Source organism: Lutra lutra, chromosome 12 (genome assembly GCF_902655055.1).
Source record: "Lutra lutra chromosome 12, mLutLut1.2, whole genome shotgun sequence".
Lineage (NCBI taxonomy): Eukaryota > Metazoa > Chordata > Mammalia > Carnivora > Mustelidae > Lutra > Lutra lutra.
In genome coordinates this window covers 76625403-76649748 of record NC_062289.1, presented here as the reverse complement: position 1 = coordinate 76649748, position 24346 = coordinate 76625403, and the positions used below count along the sequence as shown (strand labels likewise).

At 50.5% G+C, this 24346-nt stretch overlaps 1 protein-coding gene across 5 annotated transcripts in view; it reads left to right on the top strand.

Moving 5' to 3' along the window:
• The window catches only part of KIAA1671 (KIAA1671 ortholog), a 186211-nt gene that overhangs the window by 41873 nt on the left and 119992 nt on the right, over positions 1-24346 (top strand). For 4 of the 5 annotated variants that reach the window (XM_047697019.1, XM_047697021.1, XM_047697022.1 and 1 more), the window contains exons 3-5: positions 13735-15348; positions 17323-17410; positions 20998-23847. In XM_047697019.1, coding sequence (XP_047552975.1) covers positions 13790-15348; positions 17323-17410; positions 20998-23847 — 4497 coding nt within the window. In that variant the 5' untranslated portion in view covers positions 13735-13789. Of the gene's footprint in view, positions 1-10520; positions 10701-13734; positions 15349-17322; positions 17411-20997; positions 23848-24346 lie in introns of those variants that run through there. The other variant, XM_047697018.1, reaches the window with a different exon arrangement.

The window sequence follows — 24346 nt, the reverse complement described above, 5'->3', positions numbered from 1 at the left end:
CAACCCACCTCATGGGGTGGATTGAGTGGGGAAGTGCATTCACGGTGCCATCTGGCACCAAATCAATGCTCCACTAGTGTTAGCGATTGGACGATGGTGATCATTACTACTAGGCGTTCCCAGGGTCAAGCTCTCAGGAGGTTGGAGGACCCAGCAACTGAATGAACTCAGAACGGCTCACTGGGGTGTCTGCTTGGTAGTCGGGCCAGGTGTATGTCTTCAGCTACACAGAAGCCCAGGTTCTGTGCCAGGAGTGGGGCCTGTCTGTTGTGCCCTGAGGCCAGCAGTGCCAGGCCCAGGCAAGTTTACAGGGGTGCTCGGAAGCTGGTCCAAGAGAAGGAGGAGGTGATTGGTTGCCTGAAGGGTGTGGGAGGCACAGTTATCCTCCTGGGAAAACCAGGAGGAGATCTTTCAGCTGTCCCTGCAGGTTCACTGCCGGATGGCATGCGTGTGACAGGGACAGAGTGGCTGGTGGGCATGGGGTAGGGTGGGTGCTGTGCAGTAGCCAGAGAGATGGACTTGAGACCATTGGCATCCCTGGGGACCCGCATTTTGTCTTGATAGTCACTTACACATTCCTTGTACCCTTTGGGGGGAATGCTCTTTGGTGTTTATGTGGTTTTGACACTTCCTCTGTTGTTACTAAGGCTTGGGTACATGGCAGGCTCGTGTGGGATGTGAGGCCGGCCTTGCAGACAGCATCTACCTGGCCAGGTGCCCTTCCTTCCCCTCTCTGCAGCTGTGAATCCGGGGACAGTCTGAGAGTGGGTAAGGGTAGATTCCCCCGAATCACTCTCTCAAATCCCTGTAGTACAGAACTATTCCTCTGCATCTTAAAGAATTCAGATTTCTCCTGCCCCTGGGGGGGATAAAAATCCCACTAACCCACAAATACCTCGAGCAGACTTCACGTTCCGTTTGCCCATTTGCTTATTTGTTTATCATGCATTAATAGAAACCTGCTATGTGCCAAGGCCACCATGAGGTGGGCCATTTTGTTTAATCATCACAATGCTTTGAGGCAAGTGTCATGGAACTTTATTCACCCATGAAGACACTGAGCTTTAAGAGGTGAAGTGGCTTGTCCAAGGCTTAGAAGATGCTTGTCCACTTAGCCTATCTGTGCCAAACTCCTTGTGTCCATTAGGAATGCTTTTGCCTGTGGGTAGAGAAACCCAAACTCAGGATGGCTTCAATAGTACATTATTATTCTTTACATACAACAACAAAGTCCAGAGGGGATGGTTCAGAGTTAGTGCAGTGGCTCGGCTGTGTTAAGGTCTTTTCCATGCCCCTGTCCTTAAAATAGTGCTTGTGATCTCCTGGTCCCAAGATGGTTGCCTTGGCTGCAGGCATCACACCTCTGTTCCAGGTAGGAAGAAGGGGAGGGAGCACCATAAGCTGCATCTGCCTGTTTTTTTTAATCAGCAAAGCAAAAGCTTCCCTAGAAGCTTTTGTCTGTTTGGTCAGAACTGGATCACATGGCCATGCTTCTAGCTGTAAAGACCAGGAAAGCTGTCTCTGGCTTGTTAGCCTTTAAAAGGAAAGCTACCAGACAGCTTATACCTTCATGTTTTGACTTTGAGTCTATATTCTTTCCATTGTACTAATGATTTCCAGCCTCATGGACTTTTGCCATATCCACACAATCCCTGCTACTGTTATTTTATTTGTCAACTTTATGCTTTTCCTAAAGTGAACTAAATTTTTAAAAGAACCTTTGTGAAAATCTCTATTGTAAATAACTAGCATCACTTGTCTTAAGTGGAAAATAACAGTAAAATTAAAGACAATGAAAATAAAATAATATTTAAAAATTTGCTGCAGTTAATGGTCTGAGCTTGGGGTGGCTTTTATTAAATTGGGATATTGCCACACAGTGGAAACGTAAGTGTTTAAGTCACAGTAGCACCAGGCACAGACAGGTCTTAGGGACTTCTTGAGAAGTCGCCCAGGAGAATCAGAAGGATACAGCTTTTACATGATGTCCTTCCCCGTGGCTTCCTACTGTGCCTGGACATGAGAGCACCCTTTGCCAGGCATCAGCTAGGTCTGGGGAAGAAGAACTTGAAATGGAGGGGTCTATGCCCTGGGTGGGGTAGGGTGGGGATTCTAAATCTTGAAAGAGGAAGAATTAGCTTTACCTCTGATACAAGGCATTAGGATCAAGTACATTGCCAAAGCTGGTTGGAAGTCACTTTGGCTCAGGAAATTAGCATGGGCTTCTTGGAGAAGGTCTCCCCTCGAGTGCTCTAAAAAGGCAGGTTGGAGTTGGGCAAAGGGAAATTGTGCCGTGTGTTAAAAAGCGCCCCGTGGAAAAGGAGTAAGTGAAAAAGGCACTCAAGTCGTGGACCCTTTGGGAATCTAGGAGTGGAGGCAGGGCCTTGCAGTATAGACCAAGTTAGTTATTTTTGGCGGGCCTTTGAATACCTTCTCCAAGGCAATGGATGGTGAGAGCCATTTATTTTAGAGCTGAGGAGAGACATGATCACACCTTCCTAGGGTTTGAGCTTTGCACATAAGGCAGCTCTTAGGCCAAAATAAGCTAATTCCTCCAGAAATCTATTTGTACTTGGCGGAGATTTTTTTTTTTTAATTTTTCTGAAATGCAGTATGCACTTCTCAGCCTCCCTAAAGAGAGCGTGTTGTGTGCACACCCTTGCGAGTCCAGCCAGCATCGTGCTGTGTGTTGTGTTGAATCTAGCTTTGGGGTTGAATTTCCTCTGCTGTGAACATCCGTCCCAGGGCTGGGTCTTCCTTCCTGGTCCTTCTTCCACCTCCGGGCTGGATGGGCCTCTGGGCTGAGCTCAGACACACCTCTCTCTTTGAGCTGTTCTGATTACCCTTGCAAACCTTATAGTCAAGTCTGTGATAATTGGGCCATAAACGAGAACCAGGGAAGCTGCGAGTGAGGGCAGGCCAGCCCGGGGCCCTGGTTTATTGCTCATTAGACAGCTTTATTGGGTTTGTCCCGGGGGAGAAGTTAGGAACCCTGACCTCCTCAGCTTTGAATTAAGGCAGCCTGGGATGTGTTTCTCTTAGGTGTGGAAGTCCATTCTACGTATATCAAAAGTTCCAAAAAAAGGCATGCATCCTTTGAACCGGTCAGCCCACTTCTAGGCAGAATTTGTCTTGGGAAAATAAGTGCGTGTGGGTGTTCATTGCCGTTTCGGTTTTAATGGTCAGTGGTTGGCAACAGCCTAAAGGTCCTGGAGTGGGGGATAGATGATCTAATGATGAGATGCCTGCAAAATGGAATGCCGCAGAAGCATGGGCAAGGACTGTGTAGGTTGTACAGTTATTGATGTGAAAGGTGTTTATGATAGGTCTTGAAATTAAAAGGAGAGAAGAAAATGCAAGTTCCTAAATTGCCCGTCTGATTCTGTTTCAGTTTCTTTTTTTTTTTTAAGATATTATTTATTTGACAGAGATCTCAAGTAGGCGGAGAGGCAGGCAGAGAGAGAGAGGAGGAAGCAGGCTCCCCACTGAGCAGAGAGCCCTACGCGGGGCTCGATCCCAGGACCCTGAGACCATGACCCGAGCCAAAGGCAGAGGCTTAACCCACTGAGCCATCCAGGTGCCCCATCTGTTTCAGTTTTGACCACAAGTTCCCGTCTATGAGGGAAATGCCCAGGTTGACGTACGTGAAATTGCTAATAGGGGCTGGTGGGTGGTAGGATTTTGGATTATTAAAAACATTTTTGCTCCCCTGTATTTGTGAAGTTTTCTATAATTATCATTGTAGAGATCTAGTGGAGGGGCAAGTCGCAGCCAGCAGAGTGTGAGAGTTTTGATTGTTTTGAAGAGGGGAATGTCACTTCCTTAAGTGAATCCAGTCTCCTGGGACTGAGTTCTCTGCCATCTAGAGCAGGACTCCACAAACTCTTTCTGTAAAGGGCCACATAGTAATATTTTAGGCTGTCTGGGCCATATGGCCTCTGTGGTAACCCCTTAGCTCTGGGTTCATACCTCAGGAGAAGCTGTACATAATATATAAATACATAGTCAGGGCCTGTTCCAATAAAACTTTATTTACAAAAACAGGTGGTGGGCCGGATGTGGCCTGCAGACTGCAGTTCATCCGTCCCTGATCTAAAGACAAACAAAACAAACAAACAAAAAAGCAGCTTGATTAATGGCTTCAGTCTGTGCTTCAGCCAGTCCAGAAATAGCACAAATAGTAGGAAGGAACAGGCTAATGAGGATTGAAAAGCGGATGTTTAAATAGAGGCGTAAAGATAAGTTGTACAGTTCTTTCTCCAGATCAGCATTTGCACCTGGCCGAGGGGTATTGGGCTGAAGCAGTTTGGGTGACGCTTTGGGTGGGAAGGTGTCCTACCCAGATCTGGTGCTCCAGGGCACATTTGGGAAGAGCCCCTGAGAACTGTTCCTCTGGACCCCAGCGTCTGGAACGTCAGGTGTGCTGAGCTGGAATCCACTGGAACTTGAAATTGACCCAGAGGTCAAGCGTGTGCTGATTAAGGCAGTTCTTCAAGAGATAGTGCATACTCAGTAGGAAACTGTGCTCTTACTACTTTCCTTGGTAGGGGAGTAGGAATTTTATTTCATTTTCAACAACCCTTTACTGAGCACCACTTGTTTACAAGGAATTGTGGAGATTTTTATTTATTTATTTATTTATTTATTTATTTTTAAAGATTTTATTTATTTATTTGACACAGAGATAGATCACAAGCAGGCAGAGAGGCAGGCAGGGAGAGAGGGGGAAGTAGGCTCCCTGTTGAGCAGAGAACACGAGGCGGGGCTCGATCCCAGGACCCTGAGATCATGACCTGAGCCTAAGGCAGAGGCATAACCTGCTGAGCCACCCAGGCGCCCCATGAATTGTGGAGATTTAGAACACACATCTCAGGACCCAGAAAGCTGACTCTATGGTAGACAATGAGCCAAGTGCAGAGAGAAGTAGATGATGCAGTCCTGAGGAGTCTGGGCTTGAGCTGAGCCAGAGTGGCAGAGACTTTAAAATCCCAGAGAACTGAGTGACCCCTCGTTCAGCCTCTTGTTTCTCGCCAGTGGGGAAACTGAGGTTCAGAGGGAAGCAGGGACTTGCCCAAACTCTCACTCCAAGTCAGTGGAGGAACGGAGACCAAATCCAGGGCAAGGGACGTGCTGTGTGATTCCGTTTTTGTGAAATACCCCGAAATGGTGAATCCATGGAGGCCAGAGGCAAGAGTGGAGGTTGCCCGGGGTGGGGGGGAAGGGGCAGTGGGGAGTGATTGCTTACAGGGTTCGGGGAGCCCTTTGTGGGTGATGAAAATGTGCTGGAAGTAGACAGGGGATGGGGACACAATGTTGTGAACTTAGAAATGCAGCTGTGTTATATGCTTGAAAATGACGAATCTTATGTTACTGATTTCTACCACAATTAACCACAAAAAAGTAGGATGATGGAATAATTTATCTCCACACCTGGGCACTTGTAAGAGTGTGAAGGGTCTGCTGTGTTCTAGGTCAACCAGACTGTGTGGCAGACCACCCAGTTCTGACTCCCAGACCAGTGTTTTTTATTCTCCAGTGTGATTCTTTTTTTTTTTTTTAAGATTATTTATTTTATTTATTTGACAGAGAGAGACACACACAGTGAAAGAGGGAACACAAGCAGGGGGAGTGGGAGAGGGAGAAACAGGCTTCCCGTTGAGCAGGGAGCCTGTTGTGGGGCTCAATCCCAGGACCCTGGGATCATGACCAGAGCTAAAGGCAGACACTAAATGACTGCACCAGCCAGGCGCCAGTGTGATTCTGACTCAGGTTAACAAAACTCATGAACTTTAGAAAGTTGTGCCTTCCAGACTTTCCACCAAGATAGCCCCGCGTTGCCCCAAGGAGGGCCAACGAGTAGGCTCATGCCATATGACTGTTTCTCCAGTCACTTTGGGCCCGCGCACATGCTGTCTCCCAGGCTGGTTTTCTCTGTTTGGCTGATTCCTACCAGGTTGATGGAGATGTTACCTCTTCCAGGAAGACATCCCTGACTACTCCTTTGGGCTTCTGTAGCCTCACTTTCTGCCCCTGTCAAAGCACCCTGAAAATTTTATGGTCTTTCCTCTCCCCTTCCTCCACAAGACTATGTCTGTGACCCATTGTGACCAGGAGTGGGGTCTCCCTTGCTTCTCATGGCATTCCCAGGGTGAGGGGGCATAGCCTGGGGTAGACCTTTAATGAGGGCCTTTAATGCCTAAAGGACACAGGTCCCCATGAGCTGAGTCATGAGTTTAAGCAGTAGGTTTACTTTGTGTTTAGTTTCTTGCTTTAAAAAAAAAATTGTGGTAAAATACACACAGCATGAACTTATCATCTTAACTGTTTCTGAGTGTACAGTTCAGTGGCATTAAGTACATTCACACTATTGTGAAACCAGCCCTGCCATTTGTCTCTGGAACTTTCTCTTCAACTCATGCTACATCTCTGTTCCCATAAAACGCCAGCTCCCCATTCCCTTCTACCCCCATGCTTGGCATTCACCATTCTACTTTCTGCCCCTATGAATTTGACAGCTCTAGGTGCCGCCAATAAGTAGATATCATGCCATATTTGTGTTTTTGCGACTGGCTTATTACACTTTTCATAACATCCTCAAGGTTCATCCACGTTGTAGCCTCAGAATATCTTTCCTTTTTAAGGTCGAGTATTTCACTGGGTTGGCGATACCACTTTTTGTGTATTCATCTATCGGGTGGACATTTGGGCTGTTTCTGCCTTCCGGGTATTGTGAATAATGTTGTTCTGAACACTGGTATAGAAGTCTCGGTTCCAGACTCTGCTCTCAGGGATGGGAAGGCTGGACCCTATGGTAATTCTGTGTTTGGTTTTTGAGGTTCTGCCTTACTGTTTTCCACAGCCTCTGCACCATTTTGTATTCCCATAGTGGTGCATTCAGTTTCTGATTTTTCCACATCCTCGCCATCACTGCTTGTGTTCTGTTTTTTGGGTTTTTGGTGTTTTCTACTAGCCATCCTAGATATTTCTGGGTGTGAAGTATCCTTTACATTTAAACATCATCAAAAGTGGTTATTCGAGGAAGCCTGGGTAGCTCAGTTGGTTGTGTGTCTGACTCTTGCTTTCAGCTCAGGTTATGATCTCAGGGTCGTGAGATATAGCCCTGCATCCGGCTCAACGCTTAGGGCAGAATCTGCTTCTTTTGATCCCTTTGCTCCTCCCCCAGCCGCCCCCCCTCTCATAAATAAATAAAATCTTAAAAAAAAAAAAAGAAAGCACACTTGAAGTTCTTTTAAAAAAAAAAAAAACAGTTATTCTAGTTAAGCCCATGTGGACTTTGGAAGAAATCTGACGGGGAGTAGGATGGGGTTAGGTCAGCATAACTCCAGCCACCCGTGGGCAGGTCACTTTGCTGCTCCGGCTGTGTCTTCATCTGTAATCTGGGGTCACAGCGGGACCTGCTTCTGCTGTGGGGCATGATTTTTCTGCCACCCGTGATGTTCTGGGCTGGCTGGACACTGGAGGTCTGGTCTGCCTGCTGACATTGCAACTTCTGTGACATTTCAAATGGCATATGAGTCCTGGGTTTTTCTCAAAGAAGGGTTTATCATCCTAAATCTAGGGGTGGTTAACGCTGGGTTTGCATATAGGTTAACACTGAAATGGGCATCTCTCTGTAGGTGGCCTGCTCTTCCCTTAGATTCCTTCCGTAGGATAAATCTTTGGAAGCAGGGTGGCTGGGGGCGCCTGGGTGGCTCAGTCAGTGGAGCAGACTAGCTCTTGATCTTGGCTCAGGTCACAATCTCGGGGTTGTGGGATCGAGCCCCGCCCCGGGCTCTGTGCTCAGTGCAGAGTCTGCTTGCCCCCACCCCCCGTCAAATAAATAAATAGAACCTTTTGTGGGGGGCATAAAAGAAGAAGGGTTACTGAACCAAAAAGAAATGCTTTCTTTGGGGCTGAGCATAGCGGGGAGACACTGATTTACGGTCAGCGGATTTCAGCCCCAGCTCTGCCTCCTTAGCATGTGATCCGGCTCGTTTTTCGAAACTGTGTTTTCCTCGTCTCTAGAATGGTGCTCATAATTTGAGAAGCACAAGGTGGTTGAGTGTATTAAATGGGAGGAGGCAGAAGGTACACGGAATCACGGAGTCTGGTGCCTGACTCTTGATGGAGTCTCAGGAAGTAGTAGTTGAGAGCAGATATTGCCAAACTGCTTTCATAACTGACATTGGCCCTGGGAGCAGATGAGCGTATCCGTTTTCCCATGGCCACGCCTAATTGAATGCTATTATTTTCTTCTCTCTGGAAAAGATGCTCTCCTTTCAGATACTTTTTAGCATACTGGCTTTCTGTCCCTTCTGCTGTCAGACCCTGAGGACCCAGCTATGAGCTGGACCCAGGACGCAGGACCACCCGGTCTAGTGGAGTATGAAATAGGCGGTCACCATGTGTGTGATGAGCACTGGACTAAGCAGAAACACTGAGACTTAGATCCCAAAGCACAGAGGAGGCGCCTGAAGCTGCCTTAGGGCATCAGGAAAGGCTTACTGGAGGAGGGGGCATTTTGGAGCTCAGGATGGAAGGATGATTAGGGATTAGTCAGGCAGCGGGCAATGACTGTGGAGAGGCGTAGGGGGCGAGGAAGAGCATAGTGTGTCTTGTGACCCTTCTGGGAGTTCATTGTCCCAAAGTAAGTGTGTGAGTGCCTGTGAGAGACAGACAGATGGACAGGGAGGAGATGAAGGGGATCGGGATCCTGCTGGGTCTCAGGGAAGGCATTGGACACGTGTGGATGGGGCTTGCATGTCAGAACCTCCCTCCGGTGCGGCTGGAGGCGACTGGAGGAGGCTCCAGCAGAGACGGGAATGCCAGCGAGGAGGCGGATTTTCCGTGTCCCTTCTTCTTGAAGCTTTTCCCTGGGGCCCCTCCCCTTTTTATTGTCGCTTATCTGACTTTCTATGTCTCTTGCTTGTTTATGTTCTTTACTCCCGTCTTCTTGACTGCTGGCTCCGTGGGGACGGGGGACATAGCCCCTTGTTTTCTTCACTGCCATGTCCCTAGCACCTGGCCTGGAGCTCCATAATTGTGGATTGGAGTGAATGAACGGATGAATGAACGGGCAACAGAGCTAGGGCTGTTGCCATGGGGACGGGGAGGAGAGGACACATTCACCCCAGTGCCATTAGCCATCGGGCCCCTTCCCTCTGGGGCCCCGCCCTCCTGGGAGGCCACGGGCACGACGCACTTGGCGCCTGGCATGGTGCCACCCCCGCGGGGTGGCTTTGCAGACTCGGGAAGCCAGGTCACATTCCGAAAGACACCGGAAGGCGTGAGGACTGGCTGGCACCCCTCAGCAGATGGTGGCATTCCCAGGAAGCGGCACCCAGAGACGGCTGAGTGAATGACTGGTGAGCTCCCAGATCGGATTTAAGGGTGTAATTACGAAAGATCTGCAGCAGCTGTTAGAACGAATCAACGCCTGTGAATCTGAGAGAAAAGCTGCCAAACTGTTTGGTTTTGAATGGAGGTGTTTCTCTTGCCTTCTCCCTGTGTGGTTCTGTCGAGAGGAGGAGGCTGTGAGTGATAAGGGATATCACTACCCCCTACCCCCAGCACGGAGCCCAGAGCCTGCTTTGCAGGAGAGTCAGAAGGAGGGATGGACGGATGGAGGCTCTGGAATGAGTGCCCCTGAATTTCAGCAACGGTGGGCCTTAGTGCCTCAGTTCCCAGGAAATGCCTAAAATTGCAGGAAATGGGCATTTCAGACTTTGCAGAGACACTCAGAGAGATCCAGCCTATAGACTTGGCAGGGTCAGCAGTGGGGACATATCCACTGCTGTCCCCATTACCTGAGGTCAGACTGGCGTCCTCTGCCCCTTGGGCCACGGTGGACCCCTGACCTCCCAGATCAGCCCTGCTGCCCATCTGTTCCCCACGCCACCCAGCGCGGTGATTCACACCTATCCGAACAAGAGAGGTGGCTCGCACTCTGCACCCCTTCCTTGTTCAGGGAGCTCCTGTTTGCCTGGCTTTGGCCATGGTGCTCACACAATTGCAAAGAGTGAGTGAGGCCACACAAGGCATAGCAGCTGGCCTCTGTGTGAGAGAGCTTCCAAAGTCTTTTGGAAGAGACCGACATGTCTTAAATTAAGCATGACATATGCAATGCATTTAAGTGAAGGTTTTAAAGTGTACGTTTCAATCCATTGCCTTATTTTTTTTACAACAGGTTAAGTGAACCCCCGAGAGTCTTGTGTTTCTGGGTTTGGGAAAGACATCAAAATGTTCTTTAGCTGTTTATTGCAGTGATTCAAAAGAAAGAAAGAAAGAAAGAAGCAACCTGTCTCTTTCCCCCCATTTGTTCACCGATATATCCATTAATTCATGGATTTGTTGATGCGGCCATATTTACATACCAGGTATTTGCCAAGCGTTTTAAGTGGGAACTCGAGAGGAAGACCGAGATGGGAGACAGATACCAGATAACAGAGCCACTGTTCCAGTTAAGAGGGGTACAGACCAAGAGTCTTTCCCCCTTTACTTCCCTGCAGGGTGGCTACTGAGCTGGGGTCGGGAATCCCCAAGTAGGGCGATATGCATGCACCGTCCATCCTGATTTGCCAGCGGTTGCTCTGGGCGACCGCCTTCCAGGGACAAGCTGCGCAGACAAGCATTCATCCCAGGCTTGGGCAGAGGTGCTGGCGACAGGGCAGGATGACATGGGGTTCATGTCGTCATAGCAGGTGTCTAACGGGGACATGTCTGGGGCCATAGAGAAACAGGGGGGTTGGGGGTGCTCTTGGTGAGGTAGGTAGGTTGAGATCCCAGCTGAGCTCTTCACAGCTCTTGGGTTTTGTCATCCAGTAGCAAGTGACCGATGGCCACTACCCAGCTTGCCAGGGCCAGAGTTAAGTCCCCCTGTGTCCTCAGTTGCTTCATGTCACAAAACTCACAGTACCTGCCCTTATTCAGAATCACAGGAGCCTGGGGAGCAGAAGAAGATCTCTTCATTCACCTGTTTCTTCATTCCACCGAGCATTATTTTATGTATATAATCAACAGTGATGTATGCAGAGCTGTGACACACCAGGCCACTGTGCTTGCTTCTGGGAACTCAGGGTGCTCTCTGGGGGCTTGCCATTGGATGGCAGAGACTGAAGGCTTATGCAGCATTAAATACAACTGTGTGGCTGTGATGAGTCCTGCCAAGGATGTCTGGTGCTCTATGGACGTGTAAGACAAAGATCATATCAGGTGTGTGTGTGTGTGTGTGTGTGTGTGTGTGTGTGTGTGTGTGTGTGTTGGTAGGGGCAGAGATGTTGGAGCTGAGTCTGAGGACTGGGCCTGTGTCTGTGTGTGAGTGAGAAGGGTATCCTGGAAAGCAGCGACAGCATGTGCAAAGGCCCTGGGGTGGTGTTTTAGGACCTGTGAGAGATGCAATGTGCAAATACTTCTGAGCCAGAAAAAACAGCTCCCAGATTAGCCAGCACCGGAGTTCTCTGGCATCACTTCTCAGCCTAGGGAGTCTTCTGGGATCACCATGCCCAGTCCTAAGCAGTGACTACTATTCCTGTGCTCCTGCTTCCCACTTTACATACCGCAGCGTTTATTACCCAGAGTTGTAATTGCTTCTGTATGTGTGTATGTGTGTGTTTGTTTTCTATACAAGACTGTGAGTTCCCTGCATGCAGGAGACTTTTCTTGTTCGTCTTTGTGCACAGGGTAGGTGCCCAGTAAACGCATAGCAGAGGAATGGGGGAGATTTTTTTTTGAGCGCCCAGTGTGGACTCAGCCCCCTTTCTGCTATGATATTGAGAAGCCGCAAGGAGTGTGCGTTTTACAAGCTGGAGATGATGCCAACGGATGCAGTTGGAGCTCCAAAGCTTTTGTGCCGTCTGTGCACATACTTCCGGAACTCCAGAACTGAGGCTGTGGTCCTGTGTCTCCCAGACCTGCGGAAATTAACCCCGGTTGGGGGGAACGAGCCTCCCTTCCCCAACCCGCTTCTGCCATGGGAGGGTGCAGCCAGCCCTGATCGCCGTGAGATGTGACACAGTTGGCTTTGTCGGGCAGGCACGCATCCCCAGCCAGGGCCTGCCAGCTCCGGTAAGTGGGACCGGAGTGTCTAGGAGATGGAGAGCGCCTGTGGGTTCTGTCAGGGAATTTTCTCTCTGTCTTTTGAATTTCGCTGTTGCTCTATGTCTCATGTCTGGGCTACGTGTGTATGTGTGTATGTGGGGGGCGGGTGTGTGTCCTAGAGCATGGTTTCCAAGAAGTCATGGGGACTGGCTCTGAAGGTGAACAGTCCTGATTGGGGCCAGGACCTGTTGTGCCTGACGACCCTGCTGTTCTCCGATTCTCTGTATCTTTCCCTCTCTGCTGCCCCTAGCCCTGTCTAGACAGCATTCTCTGGTTTTGGGGAGAAGAAATCTGTTAGCACCATCGAGCGTGGAAGGAAGAGAAAATATCAAAATCTGTCTGCCTTTCTTTCCTGCAGGCTGCTGAGTGAGTCAGAGCCGGGGGCAGCAGAGTGGGGCCCCAGGAAGGGAAGCAGGAGGCTCGCGTTTATAAAATACCTTCTACGTTTAGTCCATCGAGATGGGGACATGCTGGGGGCAGCTTTTGCAGGGACAGAGAACACGGGCATGAAGTTGGGGGCAGGCTGGTGGTTGGGGGGCAGTGCGGGAATCAAGAGCAGCGACTTGTCTGGCACTTTTTCAGACCAGAAAGGAATGCGACATCATGTTTAAGAAGACCTTGTTGAGGGGTGCCTGGGTGGCTCAGTGGGTTAAAGCCTCTGCCTTTGGCTTGGGTCATGATCCCAGGGTTCTGGGATCGAGCCCCGTGTCAGGCTCTCTGCCCAGCGGGGAGCCTGTTTCCCCTGCTCTCTCTGCCTACTTGTGACCTCTATCAAATAAATAAATAAAATCTTAAAAAAAAAAAAAAAGAAGACCTTGTTGAATGGGGTGAGGATGTGAGGTCGAGCTCCGGCTGTGTGATGTCGCCAAGCTGTGTGACTGCTCTAGGCCCTTTCTCTTCGCCCTCATAGTGATAGCAATGACCCCTGCTTCTCAGGGTTGTGCAAGATTAGTAAGAGAGGACGAGCTCCTGGCTGGGTGAACAAGGGTCTTACTCCAGAGCCGCTGTGAAATGGAGTCTAATGATCACCATACCCACCTCGTAGGGTTATAAGGAGGATGTGGTTTCTAGAACATGTAAGCACCTGGCCTACCTTGAGGCCTCACTTGGGGTAAACCCTCACCCTTGGCTGTGAACTCTTCTTACAGAGGCTCTGAAGGCAGCTAGTGTGGACTAGATGTTCAACAGAAAAGAACCCAAAGGCAAAGCAAGAAAAAGAGCAGGTGGACTGAAAAAAGAAATGGCTTTTTGTTTTAAGGCACCTGGAAGGGCATGTGGGGGAAGGTGACAACGAGGGGCATGTGGGGGAAGGTGGCAATGAGGGGCAGTCTAGTGGACCTGGGGACCACTAGCCAACTTTGTGACCTCGGGGCCTCCAGTCCTCGGTAGCTGGGTGCCTTGTGGCTTGTCCCCTGCCCTCTCTGTCTTGGGGCTGGGACAGACTTCCAACATGGTATCTGGTCCACTCCCTTTGCCCGGAGTTCAGAGAGGTGGAGAGGAGGGCCCAGGCTTCCCCCGTGAGGTCAGTGGAGAGTGGGTCCAGACATCCTGGGCCCATTCCCCCACAACGCTTGGGTTGGACCCAGACACTAACATTTAAATGTATTTTTTCCCCTCTCCTTTGCTTTTTCCTTTTAGTGGCTGCTTCCCTAGTTCGGATGTTCTTAATCCCCATGGAGCCACAACTGTAGCCATGGCGACACGGGTGGAGGTCGGCACCCTAACTCCCCTGACAGGAGTGCCAGGCCTCGGCGAGATCTCCAAGGAGGAGACCCTGAAGCGGACCTACTTCTGCCAGGCCGGAGACGCCCCTGGGGCACCCTCAGCACTGCTTCTGGAAGGGAAAAGCCCCCTTAGGAGCCCAGCCCGCTTGCTCCCGCTGCCCAGACTTGCTCCCAAGCCCTTCTGCAGGGAGAAGGTCCCGGATGTGAAGCCCCTTGTCCTATCCCCAGGGCCCAGCCCAACTAGCCCATCTCCCCCCTGTGGGCGCCCCCAGGATGTGGTGGCAAAGGACCTGAGTGAGAAGATGCCTGGCTTGGTCGGGCAGGAGGCGGGAAACGGGGAGGGCCTGAGGAGAAGCTCGTCCCTGTTCAACAAGACCACCTTCCTACGTCCCCGATCCAACACCATGATTGTCTTTGAAACCATCAAAGCTGGCCCCGCTCTGGGGAAGGGGATCAGTGAGGGGGCTCGGGAGGCCACCACGGGTGTGTCTCAGGAGCCCGCTCTGGGCTCCCGGCCTGAGGGGGCTGCCAAGCCTGCTCTGCCTGCCCGAAAGCCTGGGACCCTTCCCCGACCAGCCTCCCTGCCCCAGGACATCAGGCCAGCTACCCCCCGAGAGGAGACAGGCCCAAATGAGACTCTGTCAAAGGCCAGCAGTGTAGAGGACACGGGAGACCCCACTCTGGAGCCCAAGCCTCGCCTGAGGAGAAGGCCTGTGTCGGCCATCTTCACTGACTCCATTCAGTCTCAGAAGCCAGGCCCCGGTGGGGCGGCTGCAGGGGGAAAATCGCCTCCCACCCCGCCTGAGAAGACGTGGGTGAGGAGGCCCAGGCCTCTGTCCATGGACCTCACGGCCCCATTTGAGAGCAAAGAGGCCTTGCTAAAGAAGGTGGCCAATGAGGCCACCGCGGGTTCCATTGCCCAGTGTCGGGGACCGGAGAGGTCCAACCTGGAGACCCAAGTGAGCACAGAGTGTTTGATTAGAGCAAACCCTCGCCTTCGGGACCCAGACTCAGATGTCCTGGGGGTAGCCAAGAAGACCCGAGAACAGAAGGAGAAGATGCTTTTCAAGCAGGCAGAGACGGGCAGCCTCAGGCCTGTGGGGGGCTCAGCCCAGGGCACCCCCACAGAGGACCAGCCTCCCGGGAAGGAGAAGGCTAAGCTGCTCAGGGAGCCAGAGAAGGCACCCCCGTCCCCCTCGCCCAGACCTGGGAAAGATCAAGAGTTTTCTGAGGTCAAGATCAGAGCAGCCAACGGGGACAGCCGACCGGAGGGAGGATGGACCCTCAGGGGCAGCATCAAGAAGCGCATCAGCCTGTTTGGGGAGGAGAGCACCTTGGCCTTGGCAGCAGACTCCGAACGCCCACCGGCCACCCCTGAGCCCCCGTCGGCTGCCCCAGGGCCCGAGAAAGTGGGTGTGAGTGTCCAGGAGAGGATCAAAGGCTGGGCTGTCGAGAGCTCCGAGGCAAAGCCAGAGATCAGAAAGAAGACGTTCCAGGCACGGCCGTTGTCAGTGGATCTGACCAAACTGTAAGTGGGAACGTTCCACAGGCTTTTCTCAGCCCTGCTGCCTCAGACTGCCAACCAGGACCTCCTCAGGAAAGGGAACCGGCTCAAAGCTCCACGCTAGCTGCCTTACAGCCCACTCTCGATTTACCCACAGCCCCTGAGAGGAGATGCCCGTAGCTTCCATTTCCCAGATAAAGAGCTGAGGTGCAGAGAGCTAACACAGCTTCCCTCCAGGTTCGGTGTATGCCAGCAGCTCCATTTCCTTGTTCTTTCTCCTCTTTGCACTTTCCCGTGGGAGGTATTGTGCCCATTTCACAGATGCAGATAGGAGAGATGAACTACCATGAGGAATTCTGGAGCCCCCATATACTCCAGCACGGCCTGGGTCCCCGGCTAAGCTTGCCTTTCCAGAAGACTGAGGACGTTACTGGATGGCCTCAGACTCCAGGAATGGCCCCCAAGTAAAATCAAATGGGTCAAGATAGCTTGAGCAAGCCCCTTCCTGTTTTGAGCCTTGGTTTCTTTGTCTTTAAAACGGAAATTTCCTTAAAGGATTAAGGCCAAGACTCCCAGATAATGCTGTGAATCACTCTGCCCACGGGAAACCATCTCTCCATTGTAGCTCTGAATGACATGGTGAATCCTGTTAGTTGAGGGTTTTCTAAGCTCAGCCGGCCTTGGCCATCTCTTGCTCCTTTGCTTTCCCACAAGTGGCTTCCTGGCTGCGACAGGGAGATGCCACTAGGTGTGGCCACGAGCTCCTCAATGACATGCATGCCACTGACATACCTTTGTCTGGTTGAAGTTTCCAGGGGCCACCTCTGGGAGACCACTGCCCTCCCAGCCCTGGGAATGAGGGCAGTGAGCTGGGCCAGGGTCAGACCCATGGCTCTCAGCACTTGGAATCACCTGGAAAAAAATCCCGAGACTTGGGACACTCCCCTCCTACCACCACCTCAAGATTGCGATTCAATTCCATTGGTCTGGGGAGGGGGCTCCTATCTTGGTTGTTTGTAAAAGTGTCCCAAGTGATTGTCCCGTGCAGCTAGGCCCGAGTTAAGGTAACAGAGAAAGAGGCCTGCAAGCCAGGGGTGTCACACACCTTTTCCCGTGTCCTCCTAGTGCCTCAGACTATTTTCCATCTGACAGATGGGGAAACTGAGGCTTAAGTGTGGGAATAACTCATCCACAGCCTCATGCCTCCCGGGAGGCAGACCCTGGAGGACTGTAGAGTGGGGCGAGGTGAAGTGGTCTATTTCCCTCCCCTCCCTTGTCTCTGCAGCCCCTAGCCCTGATCTCATCTTTAGGCATCCATTCGACAGAACTCTTCAGAGATGGGAATATTCTAGCACCAGAATACTCTTTCTTTCTCTTCCCCTTAACAAGTGGAGAAACTGAGGCCCCGAGAGGGACAATGACTTGGCCGAGGTTACCCAGAGAGGCAGTGACAGGCCCGTGCCCCCACACATTCCAAGACAGCCCACCACCCCCGAGTCCCGTGGCAGGGCTGTGGTGGGGCTGCTGTTTGTCCCCGGGGTTGCTAACAACAACCATTAATTATCCCTCCTGGGGCATCTTTACTCTTCCCTAAACGCCCTCACATAGCTATTAGGACCTTGGGTAGCCTCTTATCTGCCCTACAAAAGGCGATGGGGAGGTGTTAATTATCCCCGTTTTATAGATGAAGAGACAGAGGCTCAGGTGAGGTCACAAGCACAGCCCCAGCTCCCGCAGTGGGGAGAGAGCAGAGCCCGGGACTAGCACCCAGGTCTCTTCACCCAGTCCTGGGGCTCCTGCTACCCCAACGATGCTGTGTTTGAGGTAAGCTGCCCCCCACCAAGCCCTTCTTGGTTTGGTGACTGGAAAGGATGCGTCCTGTTGCTTTGTTGATCTCAATGCTGATCTCACCCCTGGGTTCTTGAGCTAGTCATGGGGTGTGGACAGGTGGGAGTCACCGATTCTGGCCCCCAACAAGTAACGTGGATCTCTGTACAGGTTTTCGAGTCCAGTGTCAAGCAATGAAGTCAAGTACGAGAAGTGTTCTGAGCTAAGTGGCGAGCTTCCTAAGGAACCTGGAGAAAAGGTAAGGAGCCCCTGTGTTTGGCACATCTGGTTTTCCAGTGATTAGCTTCACTTACTGGAAAAAGCCCAGGAAAGAATCAGAAGCCCTCATGAAGCATGAAACACATTTTTTTTCCTCTAATGCCAGGACTTTTCAAGTCCCTTTTGGGTTTGTGATTCTGCACTCCTTAGCGTTAAATATTATTTACAAATGTAATTGCCAGGTTTTTATTTATTTATTTATTTATTTATTTATTTATTTATTTATTTCCTGCGCAAAGAGCAAAAGGGACCTGGCTTTCTTACATACGAATGACTGTTTTATTAAGAAATTAAAATTTAGGTTAAAAAACTCTTAATAGAAACTTCCTTGGTTTCCCTCATTAGGGTCCCTGTTTCCTTCCTTGCCTTGGCTGGTTACCAAGCAGTAGCAGAAGGAGGGAAACTACCAGCAACTAAATTGCTGAAAAGTATTTTTATTTAATCTATTTAATAAGGAGAAGCTCATAAAATACCTACTAGGTCTAACCCACTTGTGGTTGATGCCTCATGCGGGGTTTTAGGTTTTTTTAGAACAGCTTTTTTTGAGGTATAATGGATGTGCAGGAAACTGTATCTGTTTCCAGTGCACATAGATGAGTTTTGACATACCCATGTGCACACCCGTGAATGTGTATCACTATCAGGATTCCAGACATCTCTAGCACCTACAAGCTGCTTCTTTTGTAACCACTCCTGGCCCCTCCTCCTACCCCCAAATAGCCACTGACCTGCTTTCTGTTCCTATATAGATCAGTTTGTGTTTTCTAGATTTTTCTCTAAAGTGCAACCAGTGCTTTTTTTTTTTTTTTTTGTCTCTCTTCTCTCACTTAGAATAATTATTTTGAGACGTGTCACGTCATGTGTGTATTTATCAATAGTGGATTCCTCCTTGTAGCTGAGTAGCATTCCATTGTGTGGGTAGACCATGATTTGTTTATCTATTGGCCCTGTTGATGGACATTTGGGCTGTTTCCCATTTTGGGGCTATTGCATGTAAAAGAGCTCTGAATATTTGTGGGCAAGGCTTTGTAAGGATATCTGTTGTCTTTTCTCTAGGGTAGATGCCTAGGAATGGCTGGATGTTATGGCAGGTGTACGTTTCACTTTTTAGGACACTTGCACAGACTTTTAAACATCAGAGCTTGGTGGCAAGCACATTTGTGCCCCAGGAGCTGGATCTGAAGGGCAGTGTCCACCACTCCTGGGGGTGGGGGTTTCCCCTGCTTTTACCCTTGGATGTTCTGAACCGCTTCTTTGAAAATGGTTGAGAGAAGGTCTGGTTGACATAAAGTCTCTGATTTTCGCATTACACTGATATAGTGGTAACAGCAAGAACAAAGAGGACACTGTGTGGGACACCTGGGTGGCTCAGTTGGTCAACCAACTGCCTTTGGCTCAGGTCATGATCCCAGAGTCCTGGGATCGAGTCCCGTGTCAGGCTCCCAGCTCCACGGGGAGTCTGCTTCCTCTCTGACCTTCTCCTCTCTCACGCTCTCTCTCACTCTCTTTCTCTCAAATAAATAAATAAAATCTTTAAAAAAAAAAAAAAAAGGACCCTGTGAAGCAATGGGACAAAATGCTGGTTGTCATTGAATCTAGGGGATGGGTCGAGGTGAATTTATTATTTTCTCTGAAATTTTGTATGCGTGAGAAAACTTTCAAGAGATAAAAGTTAATAAGGGAACCCTTGCTTTATTTAATACAGAGATTTGACTTCTGTAAGTAGATTTTTCTATCGGTAATTTATTTTATTGTGGTGAAAGACACATAACATACAATATACAATTTTCATTTTTTTAAGAACAATGAATGTATTTTTAAATTTAAAAACAATCTTTCTATTTGTGTGTACACACATATATGTAAAAATACACACATACACACAATACTAGGGGAAAGTTCTGGAAAGTTCTATAAGGATTACACTCCTCCCTGTGGATAACCGCTATTATTCAGGAAGGGCGCTGGTATTTGAATATCTGAAGTCTCAAAAAGGATATGAGCTTTGTATTTAGAGGATTCATATATTATTTATGTGAATTTTATGTAATAAAATGTAAACAAAAACTTTAAATGAAAATATGTTTTGAAATTCTTGATCTGCAGTAGAGGTTAGCAAACTCTGGCTCTGTGTGTATCTTAACCATTTTAAGATTTATGTATTTGAGAGCGAGAGAGAGCATGAGGCGGGGAGGGGGCAGAGGAGAACGGAAACAAGCAGACTCCCCATGGAATAGGGAGCCCCATGCAGGGCTCGATCCCAGGACCCTGAGATCAGGACCTGAGCCAAAATCAAGGGTCGGACACTCTGCTGACTGAGCCAGCCAGACGCCCCCAGAGTTTTTTAATCACTCCAAATGGAAACCTTTACCCAGTCATGCACTTCCCACCTCCCACCTGTGGCCTCGGGCAACCACCAATCTACTTTCCATCCCTGCAGACTTGCCTCTTCTGGACATTCCTTAAAAATGGAATCACAAAACGCGTACCCCTTTGTGTCTGGCTTCTTTCAGTGAGCATAAGGCGTTGAAGGGGCATCCGTGTTGGAGCGTAAATCAGCACTTTATTCCTTTTTATGGCTGAATACCATCCCATTATAGGGATAGACCACAATTTGTGGGTCCGTTCTTCTTCCGGTGGACATTGGGTGATGTCCACCTTTCTGTGGTTGTGAATCCTACATTAGTAGATACAGGTGTGCAAGTCTTTGTTTGAACTCGTTTTCCCTTCCTTGGGTGTCTCCCCAGGAACAGGATTACTGGGTTAGATGGTTCATTCTTTAACTTGTTGAAGTAGACTTCTTTCTAGATCAAGAAGTGACTAATATGTGTATGTTATAAAATCAAGTGGAACTGAGTGCAGAAGTGGAAAAACGATGTTCTCCTCGTCATTCCTTCCTCCTCCCCTCACTCCCTTACAGTTTGATTTCTATCTTTTCTCCGCTGTGTATCTATATGTGTCTATACGTACACACACAGTTGTTTAGAAGCCGTATTGTTTTATAAATACACTGTTCTGCAGCCTGCTGTTCTCCTGCCCACACCTTAGTGCTTTCTGTGTTGTTAGATGTGACATTGGGAGCCACTGCCCCTCCCTTCTGTGGATCCAGGCGCCCTGTGATACTCCATTGTCTGGATTATGTCGGAGCTCACTTAGCCCGCACCCTACAGGTGGGCATTTAGGTTTGTTTCTGTGTCGTTGGCTTTCTGTCTCTGCAGTGCTCCCTCCCCGAGCACTCTTGTTTACCCAGACTTGGGCATCTGAGCCAAGAAAGAGTCTTAGGGAGGAAATTGGCCAGATTAAAAGGAAATGAATATTTTAAGATCATGACATATACTGACCTGTCCAAAAGTCATACCCATTTATGTCCTTGCCAGCAGTATCCAGTAGTGTCCATTTTCCCACATCCTCACCCACACTGGGTGTGTTCAGTCTTTGGAATTTTATGGTATCTCATGGCTGTGATTTTAAAAGCAGCTGTTCCGATCATCTCACCACTTCCTTTCTCTCTCAAGTCCCTTAAATTAAGTTGGATTGCTGCCTTTTTTTTTTTTTTTTTTTCCCCAGCAAAAGGAAGGGCATGGTGTGGATGGAGCATCCGTCCTGAGAAGCCCCTGGAAGCCTGGTTCGCTCCAGGAGAAGTCTAGGCAGACAGAGCGGAAAGACAGCTCTCACCAAGTCCCTGGCCCCTGTCGGGGTGAAAGCTTGAGGAGGACTCTGAGCCCTCCTGACAGCAATACAGAAGATGATGGAAGCTTCCAGACTGTGTGGGCCACAGTGTTTGAGCATCATGTGGAGAGACACACGGTGGCTGACCAGTCACAACACTGTCCCTCGGCCACGCCCGCCAGGGATGGGGCTGATGCTCTTGTCTCAGAAGTCAGACCTAGGCACGAGAGAAGCTCTTGGCTGGGGAAGGACGTGCCAGAAAAGACAAACCTTGTGAAACAGAACTCCAGATGGGTTGAAAATCCCCGTACAGAGAAATGGGGACAGACCGCCCTTCCGAATGGTGAACCCAAAGGGTTTCACATGCCCTTCCCTGAAGAACACCCTTTGGATGAGAAATGCAATAAAAACCCCTTCCTCCAACACTCCGAAAAGCCTCCCCCATCCCAGAGGGTTGAGCCCAAGTATGACATCATGCACACGGTCGGCAAGCGTGTACACAGTGAGGCCGTCCCCACGGTGTCAGAAGAAAAAGCCGTGACCCTGCGAAGTGGCCGATCTCAGCTCTCTCCAAAGGGGAGGCAGCAGTCCCATGAGGTCACCCCTGCTGACCTGGATTACAGGCTGGAAGGTCAGGCGGGGTCTGTCCAAAGGGCCAGTTTGATTTGGGAAGCTCGAGGGACTCACGATGTCAGTGGGCTAAAGCCTGACTTCCGAGAGCCGAGGGACACATTTGGGGGCAATTGCCTGTCACCCAAATGGACAGGTGGGGTGACTGTGAACCGGCATAAAGCCACCATGGTGGCCAGTGAAGAGAAAGGCTCAGAACTGAGCCCCGAAGTCAAGAGCGAGCACCCAGCCAGGCCCTGCGGCCCCGAAGCCGGCTCTGGGAGGGCCTGCCAGGCTGCCATCAGGGAAGCCCCGCAGGAGGGGCCAGATGGGGCCAGGAACAAGTCAGGAGGCTGCAGCTCCGTGGGAGAAAGGGGTGCCCCCCAGGGGTTCCCTCTGGATCTATCAACCAGGAATCAGGACAAGCCGTCTGACATATGGGCACGGCTGCAACCAGAAGTGCGTGGACAGAAAGGACCCCTCGCTGTGGCTGCCGGTGAGGGTGAGCCACAACCGGCCCAGGCACCGGAGCCCGAGGCCAAGATGCGGAAGGCAGGTCCCCCGGACCAGAGGCTTGAGAGGTGGCGACGGCGGACGTTGCCCCATGACGTGAAGTTTGACGAATTCAGCTTCCTGGGCCCAGAAAACTCCTGGAAGGTGGAGCCGAGACGAACAGACCATTCGAGCCCCACCACCAGTGCCTTAAGGAAACCTGAGCTATCCCCCCACAGGGTGGAGACCCAGGAGGTGAGCCCAGGTGCTTCCCAGGACCCAACTCGGCCAGCGGTGAAGCAGGGGTCCTCTTTGGAACCCAGGGCGACATTTTTCGCAGTGACATATCAGATTCCCGATACTCAGAAAGCAAAGAGCATTGTTAAGTCAGGGCCTGAAAACTTGACAGAACATTCTAGAAAAACAGTCCTGCCTCCTTCTCCTCTTCCTCTAACATCGACCTTGGTTTCTCTTAACCATGAAGAGCCACCGGAGGCCAAGGGCAGTAACAACTGGGCTAAGGGCAAAGAACACCACGGCGCAAGCTGCTCAAAACCTCTGAAGCCAGCAGACCGCCCATCACCTCTTGGGGACAGGACTCTGGATCCTTCTAGTGAAAAAATCCTGGATGCTAAAGCTTTATGGATCCGTCGGGGACCGGAGGATGGCACCGGTTTTCAGAACAATTCGAAGGATAGTGGGAACAGAACACTTCCCAGCAATGCCCCCAAAACACCCCCAGCTTCCAAAAGCCACCCAGAAGCCAGCGATCTCCTCATCAGGAGGGACCCTGAGGTGGGCAGTGTGAGGGTCCCAGGGAGGATCAAAGATGGCTACAGATCTAGCGTTCTCGACATTGATGCTCTGATGGCCGACTACAAGAAGCATGAGGGTCAGGAGCTGGTGGAGGGTAAGCCCACATTGCCCAGCAGCTCGACTCTGGAGAGGCCAGGCCAGCAAGACAGGGTGGACCCAAGAAGGAGGAGCTGGAAGGAGAGGTCTGAAGCTGAGAGTCTCTGCAAACAAGCCAATTTTGCTGAAACAAACCACGGTTCTGCTCCTGGCGCCGGCAAGCAGCCGGCAGAAGCCTTGTGGACAGCCACGAACACCAGGCTCAGCCCTCTTCTGTGGGCTCCGCCGCTCTCAGCTCCTAATGAAAAACATCCAGAGGCCTCCTCTGGTCCCGTGGGTCCCTGGAGAAAAGTTTTGGGAGTCCCTGAGGATGACAGAAAGGACTTTGTTAGTAAACATCAGAGTGCAAAGTATCAGAATTCCCCAGCCGAGTCAAAGCCCACTCCCTGGGAGGATCTGGACAGTGGGGCCTGTGTGTTGGCCAGATCCACTCCCACTGACCAGAAGAAAGGGACCCCAAAGAAATCCATCGGGAGGGGAGGAGAGGGCAGTGTGGTCCAGTGGGGTGAGCACCCATACGACTATGGCAGGTCACCGCTGAATGTCAAGAGGGCCTGTTCGGAAAAGGGCCTCCCTGCCAAAGTCCGGGAGGGCCTGTCTGTGATGCAGGAAGCCAGAGAGAGGAGGCAAGAGCAGCCCAAAGGGAGGTCCAGCCTCCCCGGAGACAGTTCCGAGGCCAAGGAGACCAAAATGGGACCCTGCCGGCGGGAGTCAGGCACTCGAGACATTCAAAAGGTGAGTAGGAAGGCTGTTTCAGTTTTTTTAAATGCTGGTTAGACATATAGGCCAGGGGTCTCAAACTCCCATCCCACTTGTGGGCCAGGTGGGTATGCAAATGAATGGAGTCTGGCTGGGTATGGGGCTCTAGGGAGTGGTGGGGATTGTGGCAAATAGAGAGCTCATTCCCCAGGGGGAGGAGGGCAGCTGGTTCTGGACTCAGGCTGGCTCCATTTAGTCCATGGGCCACCGGTTTGAAACCTCTGTCCTAGAAGGATGATACTCATTTATTGAGCCCTGCTGTCCTTTCCTGTATGTTATATCAAGTTCATTATCCTGTCCCTAATATTCAGCGGCATGTGTGACATTCTGTGAACAGGCAAGGAATACTTGCGGAATGAGGGAATGAGCAGTGTTCTGTGAGTCTCATGGCAATGCCTCTTCTGTGGGATTGAGGTTTGGGGTTTCCATAGAAGCAGCCCCTTGCAAGCAGTTGTTTTATTTTTATTTTTTAAGA